General features: G+C 36.4%; 1 protein-coding gene across 4 annotated transcripts in view; it reads right to left on the bottom strand.

Moving 5' to 3' along the window:
- Nucleotides 1-550: 550 nt before the first annotated feature.
- SH3PXD2A (SH3 and PX domains 2A) overlaps nucleotides 551-15,407 on the bottom strand; it is a 187,967-nt gene continuing 173,110 nt past the window's right edge. For all 4 annotated transcript variants that reach the window (XM_082267964.1, XM_082267965.1, XM_082267967.1 and 1 more), the window contains 4 exons: nucleotides 8,527-8,858; nucleotides 6,679-6,728; nucleotides 4,152-4,271; nucleotides 551-2,842 (listed from right to left, as the gene is read on the bottom strand). In XM_082267964.1, coding sequence (XP_082124090.1) covers nucleotides 935-2,842; nucleotides 4,152-4,271; nucleotides 6,679-6,728; nucleotides 8,527-8,858 — 2,410 coding nt within the window. In that variant the 3' untranslated portion in view covers nucleotides 551-934. The remainder of the gene's footprint in view (nucleotides 2,843-4,151; nucleotides 4,272-6,678; nucleotides 6,729-8,526; nucleotides 8,859-15,407) is intronic.

The following is a 15,407-nucleotide window of genomic DNA, read 5'->3' as shown; positions in this document are numbered from 1 at the left end:
TTATTACATACATGACTCTTTAGATTTAGTGGTCCTTTAAATTATACCTGTCACCAAAGCAGGAACGCATTTTAAAAGCTGAAAACATTTAGCCATTGAATTCACCCTGAACTAGTAATAACACCATGGTGTGGAAAATGTGAATGTAGTACTAAAATGTTAACTTATAAAAGGATTTATCTCAAAATATTGGTCCAGCCTACAAAATGACTGCCTCTGTAAAGTATGGACAACAGGTAGATTATTATACTCATGTTGAATAGGGCAGGTGCCTTGTTTCACATTTAACAGTGGGAGGAACAATAAAATAAAAAAAATAAAGAAAGATAAGCACCTAAACACGGGTCAATTGTATTTCAAGTGAGCTTACACTTTAGGCCACTAAGAAAAATATACATTTATCAAATAAAAAAAATAAAATAAAATAAAATAAAAAATGTTGAAAACATTACATATGCAGTCAAGACCAAATACAAACATTTAATTTTTATATCTTTATATCTAACATCGTTTAAGTTAAAAATTATCTTCAGACACTACCTAGTGCTTGGCAAAGACCACTTTATCCAAAGGACTTGCAAACAAGGTATTCTGCAGACTGCATCTGTACAGGGAATTAACCACAAATTTGGGAAAGTTCTGTGGCATTTTTAAAGGTTCCAAATTATCATTGGGAAGGCACACAAACAGAGATTCTATTTCAAATTATTTAAAACTCGATGTAATACGCTGTTTTTTTTTTTTTAACAAGGAATGCCCCTAAAGGCTCTTTTCTGCATGTTTCCTTTAAAAAATACGGTTTCTCCTTAATTACCAACACAGAGACCATATAGTTGGCTTTCCACATATACAAATGCTCAGTCTCATTTTTAAATTATGAAAATATTCCAAGAAAATCTATAGTGTTAAATACATTTTTCCATACAAGGGACCATCAGTTCTTTTTCTCTAAATAGTTTGAAGGCACCCATCCTTTAAACGGTTTTACGCTGTCAAGGATATGGCAGTACCACCAGCCATTTGGGTTCTTCTCCAAAACTTCCATGGAAATGCCTTCTTGAAAGCCAACAGTTTCATCATCTCCTTCATAATCAGCAATGGAGATATACATATCTTTAAGGTTATTGTGGATAAATTGAGATTTCTCAATGGGCTTTGGCCGGACCGTTGACACTGGGATTCCATTTCTTTGTGGAGATCTGACTGATTGTTCTGACTGTGATGTGTCAGCTTCAGATTTATCAGCCTGCTTTAATTTTGACTCATTGGCTTGGCTACGAACAGTGTTAAAAGAAGAGTTTCTCCGAACAGACCTCAAATGATCAGTAGCTGAAAGTGATTCATTCCTACGCAAATGGCAAGAAATATTGTTTTCCTTAGGGGGCGGGGAAACAAACACTGACTGAGGTCTTACAGCAACTTGTTTCACTCCATTTCTTAACTTTACAACATTGCTTACTGGCACTGTAGTTTTAGAAATTCCACCTGGTGGTCTGGAAGGAACTGGAGGTGTTGCTCTTTTGGTCTGGTTAATACTATTTAGTGCTTGAACTCGTTTTTCTATCTTTTCCAGACTGTTGGATTTATTTTCATTTTTTCTACATTTTGTAGAATCAGGCTCAGGCACAGAGCTGTCATGTTGTTCTAGGAAATGAGATGGGGCCCACCCTTCTGAATCTTTGAATCTTACATACCACCACCCACTATCTTGTTTCTCCAGGACTTCCAATTTTGCCCCTACAGGGAAGCTAATTTCGGAGTCCATGACTTTCTGATAGGTGCTTGTTGCTGTATAGAATTTTTTGTCATTGTTTTCTTCAGGATTGTCTTTGTTACCTGAGCATATGAAAGCGGTGGTGGAAGTAGAAGTAATGTCTACTGAGCTTCTCCTTGGTGGGCTTTCAATGCTGTCAGATGCACTTTTAGGTGGACTTTCAGATTCCTCACTTTTGGAACCTTTAAGCCCACTTTTCAGTTGTCCTGTTGGTCTCAGTTGCCTTCGCAATGTGCTAATGTCCATTTTTTCCTGGCTTTGGGAATCAGTCTTATTTAAGAAGGGTTTTGGTCTAACAGATGGTTTGGCTTTGGTTGATGGTAATATTGCAGGTTTTTGCTCAGTTTCTTTTTTGGTGGCAACCTTTGGTATCGAACGTATACTAGCATCTGAAACAGACCTGGGTTTTTTCTCTTCATTTGTGGAGAAGGTTACATTTCTTCCCATTTCTTGTTGGGTATTTCTTTCTGTTTTATATTTTAGAAGTGGTGGTCTAGAAGTGGTTGCAGTAGGCGAACTTTTGTGAATTAACATTGAGCTTCTCTGTGAATCAGAATCTCCAGTTGATTCCTTAATTAATGCAGAGTCATCCACATAAGGGCGGAATCCATCATTTTCATAAATTGTTTCTTCCTCAGTCACATCTTCACTGGATTCCCCAACTTTAAACTTTGGTCTCTGAAGTGAGGAAACAGAAGTCATTGAAGCCTGAAACATACTTTCAACAATTTCATCCTCAAAATTTGTTTGAGAAATTGAATCATTTCCATTGGACTCTATGTCAAAACTGAAAGCTGGAACATCATATTCTGGTTCCTCATATATTTGTTTTGAAGGAGAGTCCTTAGACTCATTAGTGCAGCCAATGGTCACTGTTGCAGCTGAAGCTTCATCTGGATTTTTTGGTTTTGTTGGTGGAGCAGGTGGTGGAACTTTTGGTCTAGTCAAAGTGCTAGTCCTTCGGTTTAGATTTGGTTTCTTTCTTTTATCAATATAGGAGGAGGGCGCCCATCCTTCTTTTTCACCAATCTGGACATACCACCATCCACCAGAATTCTTTTCAATGACCTAAAGAAAGCAAGAAAATATGAGTCACTTACATTATTTAATGATAGTTTCTGAAATTGTGTCTTTTGACCAAACCATTCAAAGGCAAGCTTAAATTTCAATGGGTGGCAAAGGTATTTTTATATGGTCCATACATGAAAAAATTATTAAATAATGTTACCCCAACATGTTATATTCCTAAAATGTGTCAGTTGTACCATGCCCTTGTGTTAAAATATGCTGTTCTCTTTGTATTGCTTCCTTTGTGTAAAACACTTGGTGTTCCTGCCAGTCCCCCTGCTCTTCTATTTCAAACTGACTACGCTAAGCATGAGAGCACATCCCTCTCAGCATGGTCAGTTTTCTTGCTGTGTGGAAGAACAGCGTGTCAGTCCTCCCAATGGCCAAGATTTGTGCAGACATACCCTCCTCCACAGCCATTCACTAGTAAGATCACTGATTACGGTTTCTCTATCCCTAACTCTCCAAGTCCCTTATGCAGCTGAGAAAAGAGATTATGTGATCACTTATAAAATTATTTTTTTTTTTTATATACGGTATATATATATATATATTATAAATCTTTACAATTGGTTTGCCTATCATTTCTATTTCAAACTGAATGGGTTCTTTTACAAACTAAGGGTTCATATATACTTTAACATGCAGCAATACTTTATTTTTTGAAGGCCACATCATTATGGAACGAAAAAGGAACTTAAAAAAAAATCATTATTCTTCTCTTTTATTGGTTGAACTAGATGGACTTGTCTTTTTTTCAACCAGACTAACTATGCAATACTAAAACAGGAAACCAATACCTTTATTTGCACCTTTCAGAAATGTTGGTAAACTAACTTGCCACTGTATGTCCTATCTAGCGATCCATGATGAAATACTGGTGGCAATGAATGACAGGTACATTTAAAGTAATATTACATATAAAAGCTTTCTATATAACCAATATCAACAGAGAAGCATATACCAATGGATGGCTACCTTGTATACTGTTCATTGTACATTCTCTTTAACATATTATCAATAGCCTATGAAATTAAGAAGAACCTTCATTTCTTAACCTGTACTAGAAAAGTGGATGTACACAGAGAAAATGCATTAAATAGTTAGATTACACATGTGCATTTCCTTCTAAAATTAGTGGTGAAAACCTTCACTTAGGGTGACATATTTTGAAAGGCATCAGTTAATATTTCATCTTTTTAAAGAAATCATGACCCAACCAGTCATTCTTGGTAAGGACTTGAGGGTCACATGCCTGTTTATAAAAAGGGTTATATAGTACAACACAAGCATTAAAGAATATGCTTACATCTGCTTTTTGACCTCCATGGAAACTTATACCATCAGATATACAGGACTGGAACTCTGCAATGGTGTAATATTCCACTTCTACTGACGGTGGTTCAGGTGGTTTTGGCAACTGGAATCCCTGTTGAACACAGAATACCAAAAATTACCCTTCAGGAACATGGTCAGGTCAGGTCATTAACAGGTCCAGGCATGCACAAAATTAAATTGTCAGTGTGCAGGTATTTGAGAATCTGTTTCTTGCATCTAAAGAACATCTATACCAAAGAACACAAATGTAATATACTGCAATCCTTAAATGTGGCAGATACATTTTTCTTTTTGCAGGCTTTACCACTATATTTTTACCAGGTTATCCTGCCAGCAAAACTTTTTTTTCTGTCTTCTGACAATGCTCACTCGCTGTACTATATCAATGGACAAGCAGCATTGCCATCTTAGAAAAGTGAAGTTTGTTGGGACCTACAAAAACACTTCCTGTCCATAACAAGAGGAGAGTATCTAAATATTGAATTGCAAAGATTATAACCCACGCTCGGAATCATATGTGTTAAATAAAATGTGATAAGGTGTGTGTTTTGCAGCTGCTGCCCACTAAGTAAAAAAAAAATGAATGTGCCAAAAAGCAGCGCTTGCAATGATGTAAATATTGAAATATAAATAATTTGTTATAAATGACATCAATTTATATACAATATTAACCATAAAGTGCAATGGTGCTGAATACAAACTTTATCATAGATAAGTGCATAAAGTGCTATTGTGCTGAATAAAAAAATAATTAAATACAGTAGTATTGGGCAAAAAAACAACAAAGTGCTCAATATAAGTGCAAAGGTGCAAATAATAGCAATGATCAATGTCCACAATGTGACAATTCAATGGATTGCCCAAATAACCAGTCCCTTTTTCAGGTGCAATCATGTTCATTAAGGTGCTAATGCCAAAAAGTGCTGTGGTGCTCCACACAGTGGAAGGTGCCTCGAGTCCTACTAAGGGAATCCGCTTAGGGGGTATAACCCATAGTTGCTAAAATCAGTGCAGCAATAGTAGAGCACAAGCTTGTGGAACCACAGGTGCCAGCAGACCTACAGCAGCAAAAGCCCTCAAAATACCCACTGGCTCTGCTTGCCTAAGGAGCCCTGTGACTAGCTGTAAACTATAATAGATGACATGACACTATGAAAAGACGTTTCTTTTGTACGGAGAGGATGTGACACCGGAGAGAGATTCACTGTGTTTCCTGTTTGGAGAACCACTGGTCCATACAATTCAAAGACTTATTTGATCCATAGGCTCTGGTGAGTGGATTCCCTTAGGGGGACCCCAGGCACCTTCCACTGTGTGGAGCACCACAGCACTTTTTTGGCATTAGCACCTTTTGGTATTAGCACCTTATTGAGCACGATTGCACCTGGAAAAGGGACTGATTATTTGGGCAATCCATTGAATTGTCACATTGTGGACATTGATCATTGCTATTATTTGCACCTTTGCACTTATATTGAGCACTTTGTTGTTTTTTTGCCCAATACTACTGCATTTAATTGTTTTTGAATTCAGCACAATAGCACTTTATGCACTTATCTATGATAAAGTTTGTATTCAGCACCATTACACTTTATGGTTAATATTGTATATGAATTGATGTCATTTATATCAAATTATTTATATTTTAATATTTACATCATTGCAAGCGCTGCTTTTTGGCACATTCAGTATCTAAATATTGTTTCCACTAAGGTTTTTAGGACTAATATTATTATTGGACTTCTGCTTCAATAAGTTGAAGGCTTTTGTCTCAGATATTTATTTACCCCACATGAAACTATTTAAGGTTATTTAGGATTAGTGTGAAGATAAACAAAATTCCATACATTTCCCCATAACACTAGATGACATACTGCACTAGAAATCGGGGATACATTAGGAGCCCAATCGCTTTAATTCAATGTCTGCCAGATATCTTTTTAGCATGATAGTGTAACTAAATATTATATTGTTCAGATTTTACCTCATGTTAGTAAACTTGACCAATTAAATGTAACAATATAATAAGCGCAATTAATCTAGAAATTAGAAGTCGTTTTATTGCTATAATAGACAACTCGATGGGGGCTATTTACTAAAACTGGAAAGTGCTATATCTGGTGCAGCTCTGCATAGAAACCAATCAACTTCCAGGTTTTATGGCCAAAGCTTAATTGAACACGCTGAAGTTAGAAGCTGATTAAGTACAATGCATTGGATATCATTCTGAATGCACCAGTTTGAATAAATCTCCCCTATGTGTTTCTTACTGGAATACCATCTTAATTTCATCAAATTGTTTCCAGCCTTACTAAACAACTTTTTGTGTTTTCATAAGCTTTTCTCCTTATTACAGCTAACAGTTCATATCACTTACTTTAAGCTCTGTAATGACCCTTTATGTCCTTTTACTGACACATTCAAATGTCAATCCCATTTAACATGTTACTGAGGAAAATTATCTTAATATAGACTAAATAAACAGAAGGATAACCAACCAAGCTAGATTCTCTTCGAGGTGGTGGCTTCATTCTCAGGTTTGGAGAACCTGTAAAAGACAAACACAATAAAATGCATTACAATTATTTGGTGTTGAAATAATGTGGAATATTAGACTAACAGAAGTCATGCAGAGAACTCATTAGATGGATCAAGCATAACTTGAAGCAGACATGGTGGGGTTGATTTACTAAATCCGGAGAGTGCAAAATCTGGTGCATCTCTGCATTGAAACAAATCAGCTTCCAGGTTTTTTTGTCAAAGCTTACTTGAACAAGCTGCAGTTTGAAGCTGATTGGTTACCATGCATAGCTGCACCAGATTTTGCATTCTTCAGTCTTAGTAAATCAACCCTGATGTGTCAGTATGCCAGCATCAATATGCTTGGATACTGATCCAATAGGGCATTAGAAATGGTTCTATGATAACAGCCTCAGACAACATACAGTCACTCTATGCCCAGTTGTATTGCAATTTTTGCAATCTAGAACAATGTAATCGCATGTACAGCTATGTCTGTAAATGATTTAATGGTTATTTAAATGCCTTTGCTGTAAATAGATACCAATACCTATATGCTGTGTTCATATTCACACTGCATAACTTAAAAAAAAATCTGCACTGTAAATCAATACAGTTTTAGTCTACTACCTGAAGTATGTCTAAATAAGCACACTGCATGTTATTCTTAAAAGTACAAAAAGAAAATGGGTGGAAGGGACTTTTTAGGCACCATATATTGAACAACACAAAACTAAAATAAACAAAGCTTTATTATTTTAAATTTAAAAACATGCCATAAAAAAAGAGTGTATTCATTCACATGCCATATAGTGTTCAATAGAATACATTGTTGGAAGACAATCATGCTATGTATCTGCAGTAATGGCTATAACCACATGTTACTGTCATACATGACAAACATCTTGGCCACTGACATCACAAATATAATGCCCAAGTTCCAATGAATTTCGATACTTGTTCTTCCTCAGGGGAAACTCAATGGACCTTCATGTTTAATATGGAAGATTATAATGAGAAACGTGTATGAAATATAACAAATTATGTATGTAATATTAAATATGTCACCTTAAAGTCAGCTATTTCCGCAAGAGAGGAGAGTTGAGCAATACGGTTAAGCCCTCTGATGGACAATCTAATATCATGACCATCAGCTGCCCAGTCTCACCCACTTTTGTTCTGTGCAAGTTGGTTCTGCATACTTAAAGCTCCCAAGTGCCATAGCTGGTAACTGACAATAAAATGCGCTTGATTTGTAGAAGACGCAAGGGAGCATGGGAGTTGTTCATCCATGGCATATATATTATGACTTGCATATATCTTATGACTTGCAAGCTGCAGGATAGTACCACCCCACCAGCAGCTCCTTTCCTAAAAAAGGACACACACACAGACTGCAACAATTGAAAATTCAAAATTAGGTAAGTGGAGTTTATTTTTTATTTCACATAGGCAATTTTTATCTTTCCCTTGACATTGTAAATATGCTGCTGATGTGATGCCTATAGTTGTACTTAAAATGCTTTTGTTGTAAACTTTGAGAATTAATTGCTCCATAGTAAAGAAGTCTGTGAGGGCTTGTTTTAAAGCAAATTTACTGCTTGTAAGGAACATGTTAATATTTGAATGTCTGTAGCCTGACCACAGGTTACCCATAAGTATTGATGTTATCATGACAGCCAAGAAAGTAGCGTTAATCAATAGCAATGCAGGAAGCTCAGCATTTAAGTTATACCCTTTTTCTGAATACCTTAAGGTATTAAAGATGAAAGCATTCAAAATACATGCAGTTTCTTTGTAAGCATATACCTATTTTTTTGGCTTACCTATTTCAGATCGCTGGGGAGCAATTCTTGCCACAGCTGGAGAACCCGGAGTGGTCTTTATGCTGATTTTCTCAGATGTCATCATGGAGTTTCCATTCGAGTCATTGCAGAGGATTGGCAGACTGATCTCTTTCTTGTTAATGTGATGCTCTTCTCCCTCACTGCCCCCCTGGCCATCCTTTTCATTGGGTTTCTTGATAAGGAGGTTGCTGATTTCCATTATATTTCCAATAATCTCCACAGGACCTGCCAGATTTTTCTTTCGGCACTGAAGATCATCTTTAGCCTTTTTTAGATAGGATGCAGGAGCCCATCCCTCTTTACCCTGGTACCTGGAGTACAGAAAATACAGTTTCATCTATCAAGAGAATAATTCAGATCTATATTTAAATACCATTTTTAAAAATCTGGGGCTCTCCTAGTATGCATTTCTTTTTTTAAAGGACAAAATCACAACAATCTATTGTTAGAGCATGAAGTGAAGAAATTACACTTTCGCATTCTTAGTCAGGCTTCTTTGAAAGGCTGCAACACTTCCGGGATCAATAACCTACACCTCTAAACTCAATAAATGTAGGAAATATTGCTATGCAACCAAAACCTTTGTGGAGCTACAGTCTGATATTTCAGATTTCTAAGCTGCCATTTGGAACAAATGGAATGTAAAATGACTGCACATTACCAAATATCTTTGGTCAAAAACAACTAATCGATTAATCGACAACTAATAGATTATGAAAATAGTTGTCAACTATTTTCATAATTGATTAATTGGTCAGCTCATTAGCTGACCTGCATACAGAATGACTGTAATGTGCCACTCGCGCCACTAGGATTAAATGCCTTTTGTTGGCCTGACCTGTGGATAAGCTGCTGCTTCAAAAAACCCCTAGGGGTGAGTATCATTATATTAGCAGGTATAGGCAGCGCTAAATCCTCCTACTTACTGTGAACATATCACTATGTGCAAAAAGTGGCTGTGCAAATATACAATATATATCGTGAATATATATAAATATATATAAATATAATATAATATATTTAAATATATATATATATATATATATATATATATATCAATTCATCATCTGTGCAATGCTTAAATAGAGATAACTAAAATCATGAACAGTGCTGTGCTATATAAGGTGCTTGATTATGTGCTACAGAAACAATATATCGTGCTTATATTGTAAACTTAGATAGTACAATATACAAAAAAGTGCATTGCTAGTGCCAGAATAATGTGCTTATTTCAGCAAAAGGAGACCCCTAAGCCTGTTTTGATCTTTAGTTGACGTATGCCAGCTAAGATCAACACCATCCGGTGAGTTTGTATTTTTACCACAGTTTGGCAGTGAGGGTGGCACCACTATTGTCCACGATCACGCACAGTCACCTGATTTGGCTGCTATTATTTGCACAAAGAACTTACCATTTTGGACTGTATTTTGTATATCACCGTTCCAGGCTCAATTGCTATTTTCATATGTTTTGAATTAATAAGCACATTATTCTGGCACTATCAATGCACTTTTTTGTATACTGTACTATCTAGGTTTACAATATAAGCACGATATATTGTTTCTGTAGCACATAATTAAGCACCTTATATAGCACAGCACTTTTAGTTATTTATTTGATGTTCATGATTTTAGTTATCTCTATTTAAGTATTGCACAGATGATGAACTGATATATATTCACGATATATATTGTATATTTGCACAGCCACTTTTTGCACATAGTGATATATTCACAGTAAGTAGGAGGATTTAGCGCTGCCTATACCTGCCAATATACTGCATACATAATACATTATTTGTTTACATATCAGGAAATACAGTGGAACACACAGCTCAGCACACCCTCCATACATGTCAGAAGACACAGTGCAGCACACATACAGCACAGTACACCATTCATACATGTCAGTAAGTGCCTGAGAACTTGTGAATGTGTGAGGAGCAATGCCTCCTGGGACATGTAGTCCTAGGCAGGAAGTGAGTGGTTCTAAAGGCAGAAGTTTTTTTACCTTGCAATAGGGGCACTCTATACTATACTTTGCAGCTTGCTATTGGGGCACTCTGAAGGCAGGAGGAATAAGAAGCATCGGTGGGGGACCGTAGAAGAGGAGAATCAGGGCTGCTCTGTGCAAAACCATTACGCAGAGCAGGTAAGTATAACATGTATGTTGTTTAAAAAAAAAATCCCTTTAATGGCTTCACCACACCCAGAGAAGGTGGAAGCTGATAGACTGGAGGTAATATAAGGCATTAATATTACATGTAAAGTAAACTTTTACTAGTATTGTGCATTATATGCAAAATTATCTTTTAGTACTACCTTATTATAAAAGATTTATATCTCCCTTCCACCCTTCATATAACTTCATGTATGACTCCTAGTTAAAATACCCATATATCCTACTTCTGGGTGTATTTACTATTATATATATATGATATAAGTAATATATATTATTACTTTCACTGTTTCACAGTATCAATGAACCCCATATAGTAGGGATTATCTGCTCTTTTTTGTTGTTGTAGGGCTAATTTTAGTGTTTTAACCCCATTATGACAGGTGATACAAAAAAAAGCATGCTGCTGCTAGTAAACGTCTTAGGCCTGGTTCACACCTATGCATTTTTTGGTGCTTTTTGCAGAAACACGCTACTGTCCATTTAACATGGTTTCCTATGGGACACGTTCACATCTAAGCTTTTTTTAGCATAGAAAGGATCAAGGATTTTTTAAACGCAAAACTGTGCTTTTTTGGTTCAATAGACTTCAACGGAGAATCTGCAGAAAAGCATGTAGTGTGTTTTTGCTGCGATTTGGGTTTATAATTGGCCAAGAAAAAACATAACGAATGCAAAACGCAAATTGCAGAAAAATTGCATTTGCAAAAATGCAAAACGCATAGCAATAAGCACTGCAGAAACGGATCAAAAGCAAACTGCATAGGTGTAAACCGAGCCTTAGGTTGGCCATAAGGTATCGATTTTTGGACGAAAATTTATACGAAAAATCTTTGTACATTCGCTGAATGAAAGAATGTTGTTTGAAAATTCCACTTGCTTTTAACATTCAGTTTTAAAATGAATGTAATTTCTGAATGAAAACCACATACACTGTCTGAAAATTCCAAAAGAAGTTTTCTAATCTGCTCTTTCAAATTTTCCTGTCACTGTAGTCGAAAACGAACGTCGATTTGACCTCACTAACAAATAGAAAATTGAACAAACGTTCATAAAATGAAATTTTTTTTGAAGGAAGACATTGTTTTTGTATTTATCAAGCCATCTGCCTATGAGGGAGTCTGTCATACATAATATATTATAGTTCTGTCTGAAAATCGGCAAAACAGTCTCTCATTTGTTTTGATTTAAATAAAAAATGTAATCTCTTAGTCTGATCGTATTTACCAGATTCAGTCTCTAATTGTATATACAATATATCTCTTCTGTCTGTTATTCTCAGAGTGGATTAGACATTTTGCTCCTTAACCATATAGTTGGTTATTTATATTTACTTATATTTACCACTGCATATAGATATTTGAAAATAAATAGCTTTTTTTTTTAAATTTACATATTAACTAAATTATACAGAACACTTTTTTTAGGGTTATTACCTAATTAATCGATTCATCGAAACAATAATCAGCCAACTAATCGATTATGAAAATAATCGTTAGTTGCAGCCCTAAAAACAAACAAAACAAACATGGAGAGGTTATCAACATTCACTATAGCATGTTTGCTGAAACGGTCTAAGGTCAGAAGTGCTACTATGGGTAAATGCTTCCGTTTTCAACAGTCTGGTGCTATTCATGTCTTTTCATTAAGTATGTTTTTTTATGAATCTAAGGAATGGATAGAAATTAAAGAGTCTGTAGTTCTGTCAGCCCAGCTCTAAACATCTGCTCTCTTACTTGGGAATTAGTCCAGAGGAATGCAGTGAGAAAGAACAGGAAGTAAAGATCAACACACGTGAAGGACTGTCAGCATGGTACATTTATAAGGTGGAAATTGCTAAACATTTAGGATAGATAACTGCATTGAAATAAAATCGGATACTATAATAATAAAAAGAGTTTCAGATTATGCATTTTTAATATTGTTTTTGAAAATGCAAATGAAAAAACTAACCAGCAGAGAATACGCAATAGAAAATGTTAGGGCAAAAATACAGATATTTAGCAGCACTACATGCTAAATCAGGCATGTCCAAAGTCCGGCCCCCGGACCGCTTTAATTTGGCCCCACAGGTAATTTGGAAAAATTTATTGTTGTGGCCCCTGTGAATCACCGAGCGCTGCTCAGGAACCTTGGGATCTCTGGATCTTACAACACCGTGGGACTGCACGTATGCCATATTAGTTCTTTCACCATTAATTTTATACATCCTCTTATATATGTTACTGTTTTGAATGACTTATACTCAAAATAATGGCCCATCCCGGCCCGCTGCATCCAGTTCTGGTTTTTCCTGTTACTTGTGAATCCTCTATTGTTAACCCCCACCGCCCGCCTCTACCAGCTTTATATTTATATTCCTTGCCCAATATGGCCTCAGACTTAGCCTGATAAGGGAGCACTAAAAACAAAAATAATTCTGGCGCTAATGTGACAGGACCAGCGCCCTCTCCATGATAATTGGCATAACACCGGGGGGTAAACTAGCAGCTGTGTAGGAACAAAACACACCAGGAGGGATGTTCACAAGTATCAGTCACACAAGGGTTAACCACATATAAGTGCTATATGAACTCACCTATGATGATTACTGATGGCAGCAATAATAGTCATGAATGATGCCAATGTAGTAAATAGAACATTGAAAAGTTGTCAGGACAACTCCTCAGGCTCTCCCCTGGCTTCCCTGCATTGGGTCACCGCACATGCCGCTCACCACCAGCGGCTCTATAGCAGTTCAAGCTTTGTTTTGGTCCTCCTTCCCCCAGAGTCTGACGTCACGTCCGGGTCCCCCTTCCCGGTCGGCACTCATTGTGGGTGATCAGAGCGGCCACAGATGGTGATCCTCCTTGCCTCCTATACGGGGCATTGTGTGACCCCCCTTTTCTACCCTTCCCTGTCCAAGATTGAGGCATTCCGTTATCATCTATTCACAGCCCGAGCAAGGCATAACTGTCCACACTGCTGCACTGTTCCTGGCTGGTTTTATGCCTTCACGCACACTGGATGGTCACCAAGCTGTGAGTTTTTACCCCTTTTTTTGGCTTCTTCATTGCAGATCCAGCGGGGTCCATTGTACTACTGTTTTATACATACATGGAACTGATTTTGAATACAACTTTTCAATGTTCTATTTACTATTTGGCATCATTCATGTTTATTATTGCTGCCATCCTTAAGCATCATCGATGGGTTCATATAGCGCTTATATGTGGTTAACCCTTGTGTAACTGATTAGGGAGCACGCATGCTTCGAATTGAGATGAATACATTGTAAGTGTCAGTGAATGTCAGTTGGTTTAAATTAGTTATAAATATATTTGGACACAACATGTATACTTAGTCTTATGTTCCTGTTCATATTTTTTAACCTAAAAGCTGACAGACAACCTTTTACCAATAATATGTAATGTACTTTACAATGTTTTCTGACATATATTTCAGCTTCCTGGATTTTTTTTTTTCATCTGGCCTTCAGATATGAAAGGCAGAATGATTTAACACCTGCTTAGATTTGTCAACCATGTGACGAAATGAAAAGTATGCTGTTTGCAATAAAATTTGCATAAAATAGTTTATTTATTTATTTAATTTAATTTTAATGGTCCAAAGAATGTCAGGCAAAATGGTCGGCCCTCACGCATGTTCACTTCATTAAATCTGGCCCTCTTTGTTTTGACACCCCTGTGCTAAATGCATTTGCATACAAATTGAAAATATTAAAAGTAAAAGAGTAAAAAGGAAACTATTCTTGTGTGTAATGCACATTTCTAAAAAAAGAAAGACCCCCCCATCTTGTTTTTTCTTCCACGGTATCCTTTCTGCAGAATTTGATTATGCTGAATTTTGACGAAGGTTGGACGGGGAATCCTAATGACAAATGGGCCAACAATCAGTCAGAAGTAGAACCAGTCCTGTACATAGATATTGAAATAGTTTTCACTCTGTGCAGCACAATAAATTATATAAGACCATAAACTTGAACTAGCTAAGGAACACTCAAGAATAATAATAAAAAAATAAATAAATCCCTGGTGTAATGTCTTTTCATAATACAAGTTGTAGTTTGTGCTGTGAACTGATACTGCTCCTTTTCTGCACACCTTTTTGTGTGATGCAAAGTGCTTTTCTGATGTGGTGGCTTTTAGTATTTCTTTATTGCTGTAAATTTCTCCAAAAACACATCAGAATTTGCCTAAAATTAATGAATATAAAAACATAGAAAGGCTGGAGGATCTTACCTCCTCCCTTCACCATCAAGGACAACATTCAAGAAGACCTAGTTAAATTGGCACAAGTTCTAATTCTCTGATATATGTAAGCCTATTGAGTTAAAATGAGAGCAGCATAAAAACAGAACTACTTTGCTGTCAACTTTGTCCTCACACTTCATTTAATGCATTCCATATTAGTGCCTTCCTCTCACCCCCATTTTTCAAACGTCTCTTCTTTCCTACTTTCCTATGCTCTCTCTCTGCTCTCCTTTTTCACTTAGCTTCCCCCAAATCTCTTAGTGGCTCACCAACCACATTTTTTTTTATGAGAATTTACAGGTACACCTCAATTGGATCCTTATTTGGTGGAGATTTATTGATGACATCTTACTTGTCTGGACAAGTACCCGAGATTACTTAAATTTGTTCCTTAGTGCTTGAACGTAATTAATTCACCCTTAGACTTAC

The sequence above is a fragment of the Pelophylax lessonae genome (assembly GCF_965119305.1).
Source record: "Pelophylax lessonae genome assembly, chromosome: 9".
Lineage (NCBI taxonomy): Eukaryota > Metazoa > Chordata > Amphibia > Anura > Ranidae > Pelophylax > Pelophylax lessonae.
The sequence above is the reverse complement of the archived record's forward strand: the minus strand, read 5'-3'. Positions and strand labels throughout refer to the sequence as shown.